The sequence below is a fragment of the Trichoderma reesei genome, assembly GCF_000167675.1.
Source record: "Trichoderma reesei QM6a unplaced genomic scaffold TRIREscaffold_1, whole genome shotgun sequence".
Taxonomy (NCBI): Eukaryota; Fungi; Ascomycota; class Sordariomycetes; order Hypocreales; family Hypocreaceae; genus Trichoderma; species Trichoderma reesei.
In genome coordinates, this window is record NW_006711148.1 from 318,434 (window position 1) to 337,669 (window position 19,236).

Here is a 19,236-nt window from a genome sequence, read left to right on the forward strand (position 1 = left end):
ACGAGCAGCTCTCGTAATTAATTAATGTGACGTTTCTACGCTTCTTCCTCTTTTGCTCGCACTTGACACTTGCACCCCTCCTAATCCGTACTATACTTGTACTCGTTCCAGACTGGACGCTGCCTCCCATCTCCCTCAACCCCCTTTTTTTCTGATTCACCACGGCGAACCATTCCAGCGACCTGTCCTTGTATTGTTTTGTTTTGTCCAATCTCCCGTCTCTCGCCTTCGTGTTCGCCGCCACGGCCTCTCTCTTACACCCGCGGGCTTTCAACACTGCTGCCTCGTCGCTTTTTGTGCGCCTTTTGCGCTGGATACTACTCCATCCCTTGCCCAGACTCTCAGCCAGACCCGAACGACTCCAACGACCCCGGCAGACAGGCCTTACTTGATTCAGCCAGCTGATGCCCGAGGCCCATCGCGAGCACTCTCCCAGGAGATTACCAGTGCGACCAGAAGTCGATACGCCGTTGGCCACCAGACCCAGACCCAGGCCCAGACCCAGAGCATACTCGTAGGCACCCGGGCACCGAGTCGTCGCTGTTCCTCCTGCTCAGGTCTCTGGATCGCCTCCCAGGCAGACGCATTTCCAGCTCAACTGAAGTATTGCTGCCGCCCGTCCGCCTGCTGCAAACCGCTGCAGCTTCGTTGCGCGCTGCAGGGCCCGGGACGCACTCCACCAGCACCGCATCGCCTACGCAGAGAACCCATAGCGATCCCCTCTCTCGGCCAGTCACCAGGGCAGCCACCCGACGCCCAGCCCAGCGAATGAGCCAGGCCTCCAGCATCTAGCGAGCCCTACCTACTGCGCATCCATCGCATCCAAACCAAATCCGCCCACACCCCTCGCTCTGCCTGCTGCCAAAGGGGAGCAGCGGCAGCGGCGGGAGTCTTCAACGCTGCGTGACTTGTCTTGATTGGACCGCTGCGAGGGAGCAACAGCCCCCAAAGGCCAGAATCGGGAGCGATACAACACGACACGACGACAGGCAGCGTATCATCACTCGACGATCTCGCAGTGGCGGCGTCGGTATCCAGTCTGCATCCGGCCCCCCCTGCTGTTGTCCGCGACAAACCGCTGCACGTCGAGACGGGGAACACAACAAAATCCTGCATTCCTGGCGTCGCTTTCTTTTTCGACCAGCAACCCTCCTGACGAGTGTACTTTCGATCAAATCAATACCTAACCTTAACCTCCTCGACTCTCTCCACCCACCTGCGCCGCTGCTCCGCCAGCTCGGCCTCAGGGCCCTCGTCCACTAAAGCTTCATCCACTGAAGGGGCCACCTGGCGCGGTCCACCATCTCAACGGGCTACCTATCCATAGCACCTACTTACCCGCACCTTAGCGCATCACCTGCACGGCCGCAGCTGCACTGCACTGCACTGCACTGCACTGAACGCCTCCAGCAAGCCACTGCCGACCATTCTCCAACCTTCTCTGGGGGGCCTCTCGCCGTGAAGCCCCAGCCATCACCTGCGGCCTATGACCACCAGCCACTCCGCTGCCGTCGTCGAGCCGGCCTCGCAGCCAGACCGCGACTCGCTCCCAGCCAACGAGAGCTCGACAGACTCCGCCGTGGGCCAGAGTCCAAAGCGCGACCGTGAGCGGCATACCGGCGACCACGATGCAGGCCGTGAGCGTGTAGATCTTGGAACCTTCACTGACGAAGCCACTCAGTCGCCCGCCACTCCTCACCACCATACTGACAAGGCAGCTCCCGCTCCCGCTCCCGCTCCAGCTCCAGCTTCAGCGCCGAACTCGTCAGCTCCAACATTAGCATCAGCATCAGCATCTGCATCTGCATCTGCTCCGACAGCAGCGCCAGCGCCAGCGCCAGCTTCGGCCTCGGCTGCAGCTACTCCCACTGCTGCTGCTGCTGCTGCTGCTGCGTCTGTCGCGGCCACTCCCGCAGACGTCAGAAGATCTGCAAACCTGACGCCGAGAACGAGCCGCAGCACCGGTAGCAGAAACGTCAACTCCGCCGCCACCTCCTTCACCGCAGGAAACACCACCAGGAGCAACAACAGCAAAATCGGCAGCACCTACAACGACGCGCTCGCGCACGGCTCTCCCGACTCGGCTCTGAGTCCGACCACTGGCAGGCAACGCAGCAGCACCCTCCTCGAACCCGATCCGTCGCATGACCTCCTCGTCGCTGCTTTTCGAAAGACATCGCCAGGTCTTGCTGCTCGCTTGAAGGCTCTGGGCCTCGGAGCGGCAAGCAAGAGAGCTACCATCAGCTCCCAGCCCGTTGACATCGGTCGCCTTGACGAAGAACACCTCCGCCAGCTCGACGAGAAACACCAGGCGGGTTCCGTCAGCGCCGTCATCTCTCGGCGCGGTCGCCCCTGGAAAGGCGCCGGTGCCCCCCCTCCCAACCACTACAGATCAACCAGCCAGTCGGACGTCTCCATGTCCCCCGGATCCACGGATATTGACCAACTGCCCGAGCTTCAGGTGTCGCAATCACCGCCAAACATGGATACGCAAAAGTACCGCCTGCCCGACCACATCAACGGCAATGGGACCAAGGTCACTCTGGATACTCGACGCGAACATCTGGAGCGCATCACGCGTCCGCCGTCGCCCAAGGAGTATCCGCCTTTGCCCTCCTCTCCTCCCGAAGCCTCACTCTCGAATTCGCCTATGCAGTCCCTGTCCTATTCTCCTTCCTACTCCCCATCCCCGCCAACTCCCCCTCCGAAGGAATCACCACCCGTCGAGATCACACCACCTGTCGACGTCACGCCGCCTGAGGTCATCACTTTCAACCACTTTGAGCCAGAGATGAGCTCCTACTTCACCCAGGGCCACAATCGGCCCGGGTCCATCTATACGCTTTCCCGGGCGTCGTTTGCTAACCAGCTTGCTCAACTCAACATGCTCGGCATTCCCGATGCCGAAGCTCTCTCCAGCAAAGTGTCGGCCATCCCTACAGCTCCGGTGGCCTCCAAAGCCCTCATCAATGCCGCCGAGCAGATCCGGAGCTGGATTTCAAAGGCCCTGGATGTCGTCACTGGGTTGGACAGCGAGGACGACGTCGAGTGGGCTGCTGCCGGTGGCCGTGAAGGCCTGGAGGAGGTCGAGAACGCCATCGCCCGCTTCGAGCATCTCATCAACGCCTATGTTAACGCCATCGACGAGCTGCAGAACCGACCTGATATCGCGACCGTCTCAACTGATGACCTCAACCGCGCCGTTGCCCAGATGGAGGCCATAGCCGAAGAATGGGGTCGCATCAAGCACACTCTGCAAAATGTGCGCAACCAGGTCGAACTTGCCATGGAGTGGGAGGAGCTGTGGAACAGCGTATTGGGCGACATACAGACCGAGTTGGACGAGCTCGGCAGGCTTGTTTTTGAGATGGAAGAGCGCCGCCACAAGAGCCTCGCTGTCGCTGCAAGCGGCGACAACGTCGACATTGGAGACCTGGAGACTATTGTCGAAGACAACCCTCTGTCGGCTGCGCGGCTGCAACCCTCGAACCGCTTCAGCCTGGCGCTGCCAATGAGCCCCAACTCGGGAGGAACATCGACCTTGTCCCAGGACGACTCGAGCTTACTCGCCCTCTTCGCGAGGATGCAGCCTCTACGGGCTTCGCTGGACTTTTTGCCCATGAGATTGTCCAGCTTTGAAGCGAGGGCCAAGGACGCATTCCCCACCGCCTGTGATGAGTTGGAAATGCGCCACGAGGCCCTAGACGGGAGCTACCACAAGCTGGAGAAGGACGCCGAGTCTCTGCGTAAGGAGCTTGGAGAGGACAGATGGGTCATTGTGTTCCGTGGCGCCGGACGCCAGGCTCAGAAGATGCACGAGTCCGTCGAGCGGTCTCTCATGAAGTTGAGAGAGGCCATTGACGCCGGCATGCATCTGACGAACCAGCCCGCCATTGCCAAGAAGATTGAGAGCTACGAGGCCAAAAAGACGCACTACGGCCCTGCCATCGAACGCGTCCTCGCCATCATCGACAAGGGCGTCAAGGATCGCTTGACCGTCAACGGCGAGATCTTGCGTCTGCACGCGGAGATGCAGACACGGTGGGAAACGCTCAAGGCTGACATGGCAGAGATGGACCTTGTTCTCGAGGACATTTACGCGGAACGAAAGAGCCAGCAACTGCGCGACTCCATTTCCAGCATGCTCTCCAACGATAGGTCGACCAGTGGCAGCGGCATGGAAACCCCGGGCAGCTCTCCGCCCTCATCAGTCATCATGTCGTCGTTTGGCCGCGATCCGCGCACGCCCGCGCGGAAACACACCAACCAGCTGCGATCCCCCAACGCAAGCTCCTCCAGCGTCCGGTCGACTTCGACCAACCGGCGGGACTCGTCTCTCCCTGCTCCTGTCTCGAGGCTTTCCAAGAAGCCCGGAAACAGGCAGTCTTACTACCCCCCTTCTGCCTCGTCCTCGACCCTTCGCCCTGCCTCGACCATGGGGCAGCGCCCTCGATGGAACTCGTCGTCCCACGCCCTGGACGCTGAGCAAGGCCGCAGCCCACATCGAACGCCTGTGCCCCAGAGGTCGACGACTTCCGTCACGCCCAGCTCGACATCAAAGCTCCCCACCCCTCGAAGCTCCCTCACTCGCACCGGTGCAGAATCCCCCATGAGCGACGCGTTTCCCAGGTCGTGGTCTAGGAACGGGCACTCGCGGCTCTCGTTCCGTGAGCGCCTCACATCCCCTGGGCCTTACTCTCAGACCAACCTGGCAAAGCAACAGCCAGCTCGCCGTTCCAACGTACTTCCAACTTCTTCAAACTTGACCCTTGACAACCTAAACACTCGTCCCAACAGCTCTATGGCGACGTCTCGCCGCAGCAGCTTGTTGCCCACGCCAAGGGGCAGGCCAGAATCAGCAGCCCGTGGAACGAGCCCCCTTCCCATCTTCAGCCGGTTTAGTTCCCGCAAGTACAGTGACAACTCTCCCGAACCAAAGGATCTCAAGCCCAGGTGGCGATTCTGAAATGGCGGTATCTGATGGCACGCCCCAAGCGAATAATATGGTATCGGACCCAGAAGTGTCTTTGGAATCGGATTGTGTGTTTTATCTATCCCCTTTTTGTAACCTCTCGAGTCGATGCTTGCTTGATATGAAGCCTCTCATTTCAGAAAAAAAATATCCCTGCTTCTTCAGCCTCAGCTCACAATTCGCATGGCATGCCAACTCCCGTGCTTTTCTCAAAGTAATCTGTTTCTGTGTTTTTTTTTTTTTTCCTTCTTCTTCTTTCATAGCGTGGCGTAAAAGGTTGCAATCACACGAGGAGGAGCGAGGCGAGAGGTCAGCTGGCGGTGGTGGGAGTTGGATGGAAAATGACGCGACACCCAAAGAGATGATTTTTCTTTACTCTTTCCAGATCTTCATCTGCCTTTTCGGCCGGCATGTTCTGCCACTACTCTCTTCCTCTTCTGCTTCCTCTTCCTCTTCCTCTTCTTCTACATCTGTTTCTCCCCTTTTACTCTCGGGTATCTCTTTTTAACAATTAATTCGATTCTTCTCACCTTTTTTACTCGTCTCTTTGAGTGTCTGTGTCCGCTCCTTTTCTTGTGCTTTCTTTCTTTTTTTTGTTTGTCAGTTCTTTTCTTTTGTGTGCTTGTCTGTCTACAATAGATAGTTGAGATTCCCAGAGCTGTGCTAGTAATACCCAGTGAGCTCTACAACTTTGTATCTGTACTAGAAGACAAAGAGTTGTGCAGTTCAATCAAGATAAGAATGATTTATTTGAATCATGGTTTCGATTGAGCGTGCTGATGGTCCTGGTATGGTGGCTATCAATGGGCGATTCTTTGTCTATGTATAGGTATCTAATGACTGATAGATGATGGCAGTCGCATAGACTAGGAATAGAACTCGATTGCCGGTGAACACTCCCAAACTACTGCTGTAAAACATGGATTCATGCTTCTCGAGAGAAGTCCTGTAGACCTAAGGTATCTACTAATCTATAGCACGGGGAGTATATATGCATACAACATGCAGATATTTTCCATGAAATCTACCTACCCCATATTCCCCTCTACCACCACACAAGACCTCCATCAGGTTCTTCCTCATCTATTCTCCACGTCTCGCTTGCTCCTCTCTTCTTGATCCGCTTGCTAGAAAACATGGATGATGGTTTAATGTAAATGCTTGAAACGCTCAAACGTCAAAAAGGTCGCCTTTGTTAATGTGCCGTGACATGAACTTCCCACCCCAAACACCGTGAGCATGAAAAGGGGGAGGCCGTCAAAACATCCCCCATACTCGATCCGCGCACAAACAAGGAAACACGCAGATAATGGGATCAAAACAAACAAATACCCGAAGGGAAGATAGCAGAGCCGCTCGTCAATGGTCAATTCATCATAAAGGCATCAAACCAATCCCTCCTCCACTCTTCTTGACGATCTTGCCGTCGCGCTTGAACCCGCCGCTGCTCCCTCCGCCTGATCGAGATGACGAACCACCGCCGCCGCCCCCGGAGCCGCCGCCTCTCGCGCCAGAACCACTACCTCGGCGCTGGGAGCCTCCACCAGAGGCCCCTTTCCTGGACCATTTTTTCCCACCAGAGTATCTCCTTCGCCCGCCACCACCACCTCCTCCTCCTCCCCGGCTGTATGATCTGCCCCTGGATTGGCTCGGCTGGCTATTCAAGCTCTGCAGCCTGTCGTGAAATGCTTGCACATTCGCGGGTGGTTTTGGCGCAAAGTAGTGAGAGTCCTCTTCCATCCCCATGGCCTCCTCTTCATCCTCATCAGCCTCGAGATCCGAACTGATCAGGTCCACTATTTCTTGATTCAAGTTGGAAGCTGATGCGCCGGCACCACCAGACTCCGCCGCAGCAATCTCGCGATATAACTTATGGTATTCCTCCAAGATTGATATCAGCTTCTTGCCAACCTTGTCAACTTTGTCGACGTCAATGCCAGGGATGCGTTTCATGCTGTCGAGTGAGGTAGTCCAGTTAATGGCCATTTCTTGCAACTGAGAGTCCGTAAACATCGGTCGTCTCACGTCAAGCCTGTTACGAATGCGCTCCTCCAGTTGGCGTGCCTCTTGAACGAAATTATCCACCATATCCTGATGAATCTCTGGCAAATCCTCCAGCTTCAGTCTGCCTGGATGAGGTTCGGCCAGTGGTGTTTGTTTGGAGCTGGAGCGCGAGTTGGTTGGTTTTGCTGGTCGGTGCTGAGGGAGTGGCTCAAAGGCTTCGTCCTCATCGGCCAAGTCCTCTTCGCCTTCATCTTCCATCTCTTCGTCCGAGACGACAAAGCCATCATTCACATAGCCGTGCGCGGTGGTGGGTAGGTTGGACTCGTCGTCACTGTCAACCACTGTCGCTCTTCTTCTGCGTGCGTTGACTGGAGACGAGACATATGTGGATTGCACGTTATTAGCCGGCTCTTTCTGCTTCCTGCTGGCTTTTGGTCTCTTGGCCTTCGACTGGTCTCCATCGCCACTGTCAGAAACCTGGACCGTCAGCATAAGCTTTCGTCTCCCCGTCAAAAACTGGTTGGCGGCAGGCCCGATTTGGAGATATTGAATAGCAACTCCATGATTGCCAACAACGTTGTCCTCATGGAAGCCCTTCTCAGCCGAGAGGCGGTCGATAACGCGGACCATCTCGTGCTTCTTCATCCCCTTGGCCATGCCGTGATAGTCGTCCGAATTCTGCATTTCATTGTCCGGGTACTTTCTCCCAATCAGAATATCCGCACACTGGTTTGCGGTCAGCCTGTGCTGCTGCTGGACAATTCGGATGGCGGCTATGGCGTATTCGGAAAAGTCCTGCTGCTCGAATACAAGCCCAGCCTGGCAATTGTCGCAAGTCTTGTTGCACTGTGACGGACTAAAGTCCTCTCCAAAGTAGCGAAGGACCTCGGTTCGTCGACAATCCGCCTTGTTGTCACAGAATGCTGTCACGCGGTTCAGCATCACCATCTGTCTTTCCTTTTGCTCGTTGTTGCCCTCTCCGTCTAGAATCAGCTTCTTAAGGACTCTTATGTCCCCTTTTCCGTAGAACAAGATACAGTCGGAGGGTTTCCCGTCTCGCCCCGCACGCCCAGTTTCCTGATAATAGCCTTCTAAGCTCTTTGGGATGCCATGGTGGATCACATATCTCACGTCTGGCTTATCAATCCCCATCCCGAAAGCAATCGTAGCCACGACGACTTTGATTTGGCCCTTTTGCCACGCAGTTTGTACTTCCACCTTCTCCGAGGGCGTGATTTGAGCATGGTAGTGACGCGCCGTTATGCCGTGCTCACAGAGCTTCTGGGCAACATCCTCGGCCTGCTTCCGCGAAATCGTGTAGATGATTCCAGTAACGTTGGGGTATTTGGCTTTGATCAAGGCAGCAATCTGCTGCGTCACCACCGGGTTGGAGCCTTTGGGCCGGACCTCGTAGTACAGGTTCGGGCGGTTGAAGCTTTGCGAAAAGACCTGGCAGTTCTTCATACGAAGATTGTGTTTGATGTCGACAATGACGTTTTGTGTGGCAGTGGCCGTCAATGCCATGACAGGGACCTGAGGGAACTTGGCTCGAAGCTGTCCCAGAGTCTTGTAGTCAGGACGAAAGTCATGCCCCCACTGGCTAACGCAGTGAGCCTCATCGATGACAATGCGGGCAAATTTCTTGTTCCGGTACAGATTTTGCAGGGCGTTCATGAACTGAGGGCTTTTGCTAGCCATTTCGGGGGTGACATAGAGAAGCTCTATGAAGTGCTCTGGATTCCGCTCATCGAAAGCAGACATGACTTGCCGCTTGTACTCTGGCGAGCACTCGCTGTTGAACGCAACGGCCTGTATCCCCAAAGCTTTCATGTGATCTACTTGATCTTGCATCAAGCTCAGCAGAGGGGATACGACGATTGTGACACCTCTTGTTTTGCCGGACTTTACCACAGCCGGAAGCTGATAGCAGAGGGACTTTCCACCACCCGTTGGCATTAGCACAAAGGCATCGTCTCCTGCGAGGGTGGCGTTGATCGCTTCCAGTTGGTTTTGCCGGAACCCCTTCATCCGGAACCGATCTTTCAACGTTTTCTGTACGTCTGCAGACCAAGGATGCCTCATGAGCTCCGCCGGTATCCTTGTCTGGGATGGATCGGGAGGCGGTTGTCTTTTAGGAACCTGCTTCTGCTTCGGCGCCGGCACAGCATTTCCAGATGTTTCGGAAAATGCTCGTCGGGAGTCCGAGGGCGGTTCGCGAGCAGACTGTCGTAGATCGTAGTCTTGAGCAAATGCAAGCATATCAGCATCGTCACTGAAGTCGCTAAACTCATTTGCTGCGCGCTGAGTGCGACTCCTCTGAGGTGCCTTGCGTGTGTCGGCTAGAGTGGCCTTCTTCGCCGGTTTAGGCAGCAGCTGCATATCCATGTCATCAATGTCAGAGAAGAAATCTTCCTCGGCGTCCACATCATGATCCAGTGTCGGCACTGATCTTGGACCAGATGTCGAGGCGTAATTCGGCAACTGAGTAGTCCGGGATGACTGTCGTGGAAATGGCTCAGATCGTGAGTTCTGGTCATCTGGGGATAGAACCCCACTTCCACCTGTCAACCTCTGAGCCGAATTGGCCTCGTTCCAGAGCTGTGACCGAACGGGCTCCGGGAGCTGGGTCTGGTGAACGACCTGAGTCCCTCCAAGAGGCAATGGAACGTCTCTTGAACTCCGCGACATGTTGACCATGCCTCCATGACCAGCCTGGGTGCCGAGCACAACGATATGGTCATCGGCCCGGCTCGTGGCAGGATACTCCAGAGTCTCTAGTAGGTTGGCTTCATTGATGCCTGCTGCGGCCAGCATCTGGGAGAGCTCTCGCTCTTTCGTCTCGACGTGCTCGGTAAGCTCATCCAGTCGGGCTTCTTGTTCATCTGTGTTTGCGCCTTCGGCGTATGATCGGGCTACCTGCTGGGCCACTGCTTCTCGCTGCTGGTGTAAGCTTCTGTAGTGCTTCACTGATTGATCGAGCTCCTGAGTCGCCTTCTGTTGTCTGACGAGCGCTTCTTTCTCCGCTTTGATCTCGTCCCTCTTGTCCTTCGGCAATCTGTCATTGATGGCTTTCATGAAGTCCCGGTCATTCTGCTGGATCTGCTTATCCAAAGAATCGCATCGTTTCGCTAGAAGCTGCGGATTCGACAATATTCTGGACAATAGTCTTGATGTCTGACTGGATGGCGTGAATGACTGCTGCGGATGGCTGGTTTCGCTTCCATTGTCGACAGTGGCTGTACTCTGAGTTTCGGATATGCTTTGGTGAGATAGCTCCAGGTCTCTGGCCTGTGCTCGCCGAGGAGCCAGTGGTGAACCTTTTCTCCTGGGTTCTGGAATCGTAGGTAGGTCTTCAACATCCATGATGAAGTCATCTTCCTCCGGGTTGGCTACTGGCTTCACCTGGTCCTTCCTCGCAGCAGCTGGAACTGACGGCGGGGTCACAAATTCGTCGTCAGAATCAGGAATGCAATACTCGTCGGATTGGCGATGCTCAGTCTGATGGACGTGCTTGTCAAAAGTTAGAGGCTCTGGAGACGCAGAACGCTGACCAGAAACTTTCGCCTTCTTCCGTCTCTCGGAGCTCGTGATGGCATAGTCTTTCTCTGGAGTTCGCTTGATAGGAGACGGTGATCTTCGATTGGCAACACGCCCCAAGGGAGATGACGACCCTACCAAAGGTAATTTGGAAGACGGTGCTTTGACACTCTGTGGTCGATTAATAACAATGGGCTTCCGTGGAACTTGAGGTTTTGGCACAGCAGAACTGACCTTTTTTGCGGACTGTCGACCGGGAGTCGGGGCAGGAGGAGAGGTTCCCAGAATCTGATAGACATCAGGAAACTGAGTATCGGCACCAGCGACAGCATCACCAGCGTCGGCACTCTTCCTCTTCTTTGACTTGGGCAACGGTGCCTCCCAGGATGCGTCCTTTTCGGTCCAGACTTTGACATCCTCGCCAAACTCATCAGATTCATCAGAGGCGCCAGTTGTTCTCGTGAGGTCCATGTACTCGAGATCGTCAACATCGAAGTCCGCAAAATCAGCGTCGAATCCTGGAGATGGGCTGCGGCGTGACGGGCCAGGCTTTGCGGGTGAAAGAACAAATTGCTTTGGTTTCCCAGATCCCGGGGTTGCAATCGGCCCATTGGATCTGGCAATATCACAAACGAATTCTTCTGTTCGGGCACCACTCGTCTTGAGAGTCTCATTCAAGCGCTGTTTGTACTGGCTTTCTGATGACGGCGTTGCCAGTCTGCCATTTTGTGACAAAAGCGAAGGCTTTTTTGACCCGGCAGACAAGTTTAGCCGGCCCATGTCGTCGTCCTCTACTGCCACCACTTCTGTACCCAGGGAACCCTCTTCTCTCTTCGGCGGGCCATTTGAGCTCCAGGAGTCCTGCACCTGGTGTGTCCGTCTGTCTCCTCCAGCTGATACAGTGGTAGCCTGACTTGGTTCTGCCGTACGACCGCTTGCAGACTGGGATTGCGAAAATCGAAAGGATGCTGAATCGCTGGCTTGGGGAAGCTCTCGAGCGGCGGGCTTTGATAAGGCGGCGTTCTTCAACAACCAGGTGAGGTGGCCTGACAGGTTATTTCGAGTCATGAAGCCGGCTTCAGGATGCCAGACGGGTCCGCATTTGCAACTCTGGCGAGCATTGAAGCCGGTCTCTCGTATCGCTGGTGTTTTGATGCCTGTCAACAGCTGTTGCTCGGTTTATGCGGCGTGAAACAATAGTGGCAGAAGGCGCGTACCGCGTTGGTTAGTCAGCAGATGCGACAGCACGTGATCCATTAAACGCGCTCAGCGGTAGTCGGGGAATGTGCGATCAGGGTCGTGCATTATGTAATGCTACCAACTTCAACATCGGAGCTGCAATAGACACGAGCAGTCGAATATCGAGCGGTCAAGTCCATGGACAAGAGAGACATGACTGTCTTGGGGTACAGAAAGCGAATAATGATGTGTGTAATGAAGACAAGATTTGCACTCGGCTTAACTTGTGGATAGGCAGCAACACGAATCCTATCACCCATTGGAGCATCCACGATTGCACGCGATTAACGAACATCAGAGGAATGGTGCTCGACGCTGAGAGGAGATATTGATGGTCTTTTCCAAGGTGAACTACTAATCTGCATCGAATCAATTTATACTGGCGGGAGTCACATAGCGGCTGCTCTGCTTCATGGGTAGAGCGCAATGCGGGTGCTGGCCACCCGCGCTTCCAGCCACATAGCATAGATTTGTCCATCATATCTAATATATTCTTCGCTGCACTCACTTTTTCAAGGTAATTCTGCGATGAGGCTGGATCTACAAGTCAACACCCTCTCTCCAAAATCAACTGAAATGTAGTGGTCAAGATGTCTAAGCATGTCAGCCTTAAAATGCTTGCAACCCGTACCCACAACCATACCAGCAAGACACATGGCAAGTCCACATCCTCCAACCAAGATCTACCTCAGTGAACTTCCGAGTCATTCAAGCCCACGTTCCTACATGGGTCAAAACCAAAGCCTATTCTAACTCTAATTTTCTCCCTTTCACAATCACCGCCTAAAGCAGCATTTCCATGCAAAACCGCACCAAGAGCAGCAGCGGTTGTCGGCGGCATCGGTGGAGTCGCGATCAGATCGTCTCCCGGCCCGCACGGCTGGCTCAACGGCAGCCGGCCGGGGCCCACTCCGGATGCGGTGCATGAGGGCCTCGCTATTGGCTGCAGGTGTCCATGCAACGGCTTTCGCAGCCACGCCGCTTTAAGCCGAAGATGTCTTTTCTTTCTTCTCACATTACCGATGGCGTCCCAGGGGGTCAGATACGTAAGTATTATCTAAGAGCTGGTCTTACAGTCGGTGACACTGGGCCTGGAACTCGGGTGGTTGCTTTACGCGGAAGCTCCAAGTTCACCAGAACAGGGGTGGTTCCAGTGCAGCGTCTGTAGGAGCGATGCCACTTGTTCAACGCTGGCAACGTGCATCATCTTACAAATTTGCTCTTTGCCTTTCTCTGTGACGGCATGGTGGAGATTGCATTCCGAGTGTTACGCATTGAATCATGATGCAGACACTTTGTCTGTGGAAGGTGTCAGACAATCTTGCATCTCGATCCTGGTGCATGGCCAAGCTTCCTTTTTCAATGCGGAGCAACGAACAGGACAAATCTCGATCTAGTACGCATGCCGTAAATCTGGTTTTAAAAGCAGCGATGGCCATGTTGTAGTATGCGCTTCTCTAATCGTGGTTGGCCGGAAGAGTCCGTTGTTTGCTTCCCCCTTTCGAGACCTGGTCTGGATCCTGGCTTCGGCGTGGGGCCGGCAGATGTCCATTTTTTTTTCAACCGTGCCTCAGACGGATCTCGGTCCCGACGCCTGGAATAAATCAAGACGAGATCCCTACTTCCTCGTCTCTCTCACACTCTTCCTGATGCGCTGCCCTCTTTTGGAGAGTAGTTGTTTCTCAAGAGACAGCCGTAATACAGACCCTGCGTAACGCCTAGCTATTCTCTCAAAGTGTCTGTGTCACAACACCTTAAGCACCAAGACTCCGATGGCCGAGACAGAAGAAAAGGTCACGACGACCCCTCTAGACACTAGTCGAGAAGGGTCTCTTTATGCCGGGCAGCAAACGCCACAAGCAGCCAAGGCATCGGAGAAGAACCATGACCTCGTCGACTACTTTTCGCAAGACGTTCGAACAACACTGTTCGTTGAGCTCCAACTCCTCCTGATTACATTCTGTACAGGCATCCAAGGTAAGCGGGTGCTTAATTCCGATACGGTCTCTCTGTGTATTGTGAAGCTGACACAGATCGAATCGCAGATGCAACGACGTTCCCCGACTACCACTGCTTCGCCTCAAACCAGACCGGCAACACCATCTTTCTCTGTCTGGCTTTGATCATACCTCAATTCAACGGCGACATGTTCTACACTGCAAATATCGGCACTGGATTGGGCGTCTTCCTCGTCGCAGGGTGGTTGACTGGCCAAGTGGGCCACATTGTCGGGCCTCGCAAGCGATGGTGGCTTATTCTCTGCAACTTGATTCAAACCGGCCTTGTCTTTGCTGCAACCGGCATCCAATATCGGCACGGAGTCCATGATCATGGGTGGAGCGCAGTCGTTGTCGTCGCTCTGTTGGCGTTTGCTGCCGGTAGCCAGGTGGTGCAGTCTCGAAGCTTGGCCGCAACTGAGATCAGCACTGCGATGGCGACGGCAGCGTGGGTGGACTTGATGATTGACCAGAAGCTCTTTGTTCTGGACAACCGGCCGCGGACGAGGCGAGTTGCTTTTCTTCTGGCGCTTGTCGTAGGAGGCTTGGTCGGTGCCCTGATCTATCGGACTGCCGGATCAGGGGCTGCGCTTGCTGTGTCTGGGGCGGGCAAGGGACTAGCGGGTCTGCTGTACATCTTCTCAGGGGCTGAGGAAAAGAAGAAAAAGGTCAACACATCAGAGGTGTAAGGGGGTCCATTGGCGTTGTGTTATTCAAGGCGTTTCTGGTTATAGGTTCTTTGGTTGGGAAAAAAGCAAGCGCACTCTGATTTGCAGCCAGCGTACAGGGTAATAGACAGCGGGCATTTTGTTTTTTGGCATTAGAATAGATCAAACTGACGTTGTAGACAAATAGTTCTGTCGACTAATTGTTTGCTGGACATCACAACGATCGGTAGAGAAAATATGATGCTCACCTAGGTACCTGTTGATGTTCGGTGGGCGATCGTGACTTTGAAGAAGCGCGTTGACTCTACATCACCCCAGTGCCCGTCACAAGGCTCACAGAGTGAAACATATTTGAGATCTGCTATCAAGACGAATATATCCAACGACGACATAACCGTAGTGCCTTTTCTAAGTATTCATAGAAGAGTCAGCTGATATTGGGTGGCCAAACAAGCTGGACTCGATACCAGGCCCGTGCAATACTTAAGATTGTGCCTAGTAAGTGAAGAGCAATTCCATCTATTTGAAGCAAAGCCCATATACAGCAATTGCCGAGATCAGGCTTCAATGGAGATAAATTCTCAAATTCTTCCAATCAAAGTACTCAATTCCCCCATTCAAGACGGTCCGCAGGATATTTCGGAGAACTCACATGCAATGCAATCCGTCTCAATCCTTCGACAGGCGATGGGACATGCGGTAAAGGTACAATCTGCAACTGAAGGAGTTAATCCCTGCCATTTGCTCGTTCTCCACCGCCTTCTGCCTGATCTGGCAATCTTTTTACTTGCTCGGCCATCGCAATTCTCCGCTCCGGCCAGGCTGCCATAGTGGGGCCGGCAGCTCGACCGAGCTCCCAAGCGAAGCTCCAACAGGCACCAGCGGCCCTCTTTGGCGATGCCCTCGTCTTGTGTCTCCATGCAACATGCCGGTCACGGGACTTCGCGATGCAGTCGCTCCCGCTTCTCCAGGCAGCAGACACCCTGGCCGACAGGGAAGCGCGTTCTCGCGTCGCGGTTCCGAGCCATTGTCAGCTCCAAGCGCTACCAAGATGCCACCGTCGTTAGCGGCTGTTCCACAGCTCTACGAGTACTAGTGCTTGAGAGACCGAGGATGGATCGTTTTGTGGGTTGAGGGAATCGTCTCAGGGTCTCTCTAGCTGGCAGCTCCCGGTGGGCTGGGAGATGTATAAAGCATGTCGTTGTCCCGTCCGTTTCCTGGCCTGATCCCCAAGCCAACTTGCATCTCACGAGTCTTCTTTATATAGCTGAACTCGACTCGACGTGGTGTACATCGTCCATCTTACTTGTTACGAACTCCTGTTCTCCTCAACCCACCGTCGACATCCCCATCAGTTGCCTCGCTGTGCGAGATATCCTTCTTCGTCCAACTCCAGCACGTCCCCCTTCCACCCGGACTCACACACAGCAATGGCTCTCTCAGACTTCCCCGAGCTGCCTGCTCCCCAGGCGGACCTGGTCAACTACATTGCCCAGAACCCGGCCAAGCCCATGGTCGAGATCATGGAGCCCTACCGCAGATATGAAGCCCACCTGCGCTCTGTCTTTGCCCAGGACAGGGAGAACCCCATTCTCAAGGATCCCTACCTCAATGTCGTTCCCCTGTTTACTGATGCTACCAAGAGCATCACCACTCGAGCTCGAGATCTAGCTTCTGAAACGGAAGAGGAAAAGTCCAAGTACATCATGGCACTGCCGGACGACAAGCGCCGCCCACACGGGTCCCCAGCAACTGTTGCCAACCTCGCCGAGTTTCAAAAGAACTTTGGCATCTTCTCGGAGTCTTCCCTCGCCGAGCTCGACTGGAACAACGTTGTGGCAGCTGGCTCCTCCGTTGTCAACACGTTGCTGCCAGTTCCCAATGAGTTCAAAGCGAACAAGAGGAAGCTCCGCGAGTATTATCACGAAAAGTTCTGCCCTGCGTCCGATGTTGACCTTTTCCTGTATGGCCTGACTCATGACGAGGCCATTGAAAAGATCAAGCAGATCGAGCAGTCGATCAGGGACTCGATTCTGAGCGAAGTCACTGTCGTCCGCACCAAATATGCTATCACTATTGCCAGTCAATATCCCGTTCGGCATGTGCAGGTAAGGATACATCATCTCCACGTACGGGCTTGATTAGGCCACTTGCAGAGACTGAACCCTTTACAGGTCGTTCTCCGTGTGTACAAGTCAGTCAGCGAGATTCTCACTGGATTCGACATTGATGCCGCCGGAGCCGCCTACGATGGTAAGCAAGTCTACGTGGCTCCCAGGACCCTCGGCAGCATCATTACGCAGATCAACCACATCGATCTTTCCAGACGCAGTCCGTCTTATGAAAACCGCTTGTCCAAATACTCTCATCGGAACTTCGAGGTGTACTGGCCCGAGCTCGACAGAGCCCGTGTTGACCCAACAATCTTCGAGAGGAGCTTCCAACGAACTTTGGGACTTGCCCGTCTACTGGTTCTGGAACGACTTCCAACCACGCATGCTCGCGATGCGTACCTCAACAAGAGGCGTCAGGAGCGTGGCCGGCCGGCGTTGCAGCGCAGCCACTTCAACCTCAAAGGAAACCTCAAGTCCTACCACGAGGACGAGGTTGCCGATTGGCTCTCAGAGGAAGACGTCAGCAATTACCACACCTTCACTGTTCCATATGGCGAAAAATTCAACGCGAAGCGGATTGAGAAGCTCTGCTACACCCGAGACTTGCTTCTGAACGCTGAATGGAACCAGCCAAAGGAGCGCGAGGTCTATCTGCATCGCCACCCTGCATTCTTTGGCAGAGTGGAGGACGTCATTGAAGACTGCTGCGGCTCCTGCCCCAAGCCAGTGACCCCTGAAGAGATCGAAGTTGCCGAGAAGGAGGCTGAGATTTACATCTCGGGCAAGGTCACGTTTCTCATTGACGACCCCGGCAGGCAGCAGATTGGATCGTTCAACCCTTTGACGGAACAGGACTGGACCGACATGGCTTATGTCGGCAACACAGCTAGGTTGTTCCAGTCCATTGTCGACAACGATGCCGAGGATGTCTTGAATTGGCTTTCGCAAGAAGGCGCAGACCCAAATCAGAGGGATTACACCGGACGAGCACCGCTCCATCTCGCTGCCATGGTATCCAGTCCAGAGGTTGTTCGTTGTCTCGTTGACCACGGTGCTCGCCTAACCGCTCGTCTTGCGGACGGCAGAACGGCTCTTCATCTCGCCGCCGCCAGAGGCCATGCAGAGATCATCAAGATCCTGATGGACAAGAGTGATGAGAATGAAGAAGCTGAAGAAGACAGGAAGGACAAGCGACGCAAGGCTGCTAGGGCTCAGGGGAGTGGCAACAACGAAGACACTCAAAAGACATCCGAGAGATCCGAGGATGCAGAAGAAGATTCAGATGTGGAGATTGTTGACAACGCGGAGACAGAGACAGACGCACACTCCATCGTTACTGGATCGTTCGTCAAGGTGGAAAAGAGTAAGGAGGATACAAACACGGAAGAGCCGACACTCGACGAGCCCGAGGAAGGACCAGACTTCTACCAGATTAACGTACTTGCGTGGGATGTCCCATGCTCTCCTCTTCATCTTGCCATTACAGGAGGGCATGAAGAGGCTGTGAAAGCCCTTTGCGATGTGAGTTTTCATAACCCCCTCTCGATTTCTAGCTTAGGCTATTGATTTTGTTGGAATGCTAACATCAAAAAGTATGGGGCCGATGCTATCCTTCCCGTCAAGTTCCTGAATCTTCATCAACACTCGAACCAAGCTGCTGCCATCCTTACCTTGACGCTTGCACTCTCGCTGCCGACAGACAAGGCCAAGTCTATGGCGCTGCTGCTTCTCCAGCTCGGCGCCACCTGTTCCCAGGCCGACTCCGACGGGTGCACCGCCTTCCACCGTTATGTCGAGCGAGGCAGCGTTGACATGGTGGGAACACTTATTGAAAGTGACCCCAGAGGTACTCAGGCAGCCATCAACCACTTGTTCTTCTCAGGACATACATGGAGCCCTGAGGTTGTCTCGCCCCTTCAGTCTGCTCTCGGTCGATGCGATCCGATACTTGTTCTCAAACTTTTGAATGCTGGAGCCTCGACTGAGATCGACTTTGACGCATGGCTCAAATCGGCCAAGGTGACTCCCTCACAGGCCAACCACGTCTCAAATCCCGTCTTGACCAAGTCGAGATATGCGCAGTCAGTCGAGCAGCCTTTGATCACGGCGATCCGGGCAGGCGATGTCGATTCGGCGATTCTTCTCTTGGACCACGGGGCAAACCCAAACGCGCTCACCCGTGAGACGGAGAATGCAATGGCGAATGAGTCGCAGCGCCATTACACACTCGGAGCCACGGCCTTGGACATGGTTCGACGTCTGATCAAGAAGCTGCGCGAGTACGATGGAGAAAAGCCGAGGACAAGATACACAGAACCCGAGAAACTGCCGGACTTTGATCCTTTACTCAAGGATCTCGAGCCCGGCACCTATGAGCACTGCGTAGTTACTCACAGGATCAAGGCGGCTCGAGAACGATACCAGCGCGATAGCGAGAACTTCGAGAAAGAGTTGCAGAAGGTGACTAAGATCAAGGGCATCGCCGAGAAAGCAAACGCAATCAAGGAGAAGATCGAAGAGCTCGTCAAGCTGGAAGGTGCTCTTGTCGCCAAAGGCGGTCTGGTCTTCACTGAGCTTCATCCGGACATCAAGATGACTGGCCGGACCAACAACTTTTACGGCGGCGGCGGCTATCTGCCTTTCTTCACTCCTCAGAAAGATGAGCCCAAGATCCTGTTCCATGGGGATGAGTTCATGACTGATGC

General features: G+C 54.5%; 3 protein-coding genes across 3 annotated transcripts; 2 read left to right on the plus strand and 1 right to left on the minus strand.

The window, feature by feature from the left end:
* Positions 1-1,720: 1,720 nt before the first annotated feature.
* Positions 1,721-4,966, plus strand: TRIREDRAFT_54471 (uncharacterized protein; the record flags this gene model as incomplete). The annotated part of the gene is made up of 2 exons (XM_006961078.1): positions 1,721-1,893; positions 2,107-4,966. Coding segments are annotated over 2 exons (3,033 nt in total), but the record flags the coding sequence as incomplete, so codon positions are not given.
* A 1,380-nt stretch (positions 4,967-6,346) lies between these two features.
* TRIREDRAFT_102458 (uncharacterized protein) lies at positions 6,347-11,581 on the minus strand (the record flags this gene model as incomplete). The annotated part of the gene is made up of 2 exons (XM_006961484.1): positions 6,347-11,042; positions 11,205-11,581. 2 exons carry the CDS (start codon positions 11,579-11,581, stop codon positions 6,347-6,349), a joined length of 5,073 nt encoding a protein of 1,690 aa, XP_006961546.1.
* Positions 11,582-13,524: 1,943 nt separating this feature from the next.
* On the plus strand, positions 13,525-14,438 carry TRIREDRAFT_53722 (uncharacterized protein; the record flags this gene model as incomplete). The annotated part of the gene is made up of 2 exons (XM_006961079.1): positions 13,525-13,729; positions 13,798-14,438. The coding sequence occupies 2 exons, from the start codon at positions 13,525-13,527 to the stop codon at positions 14,436-14,438; spliced, it is 846 nt and encodes a 281-aa protein (XP_006961141.1).
* Positions 14,439-19,236: the final 4,798 nt, after the last annotated feature.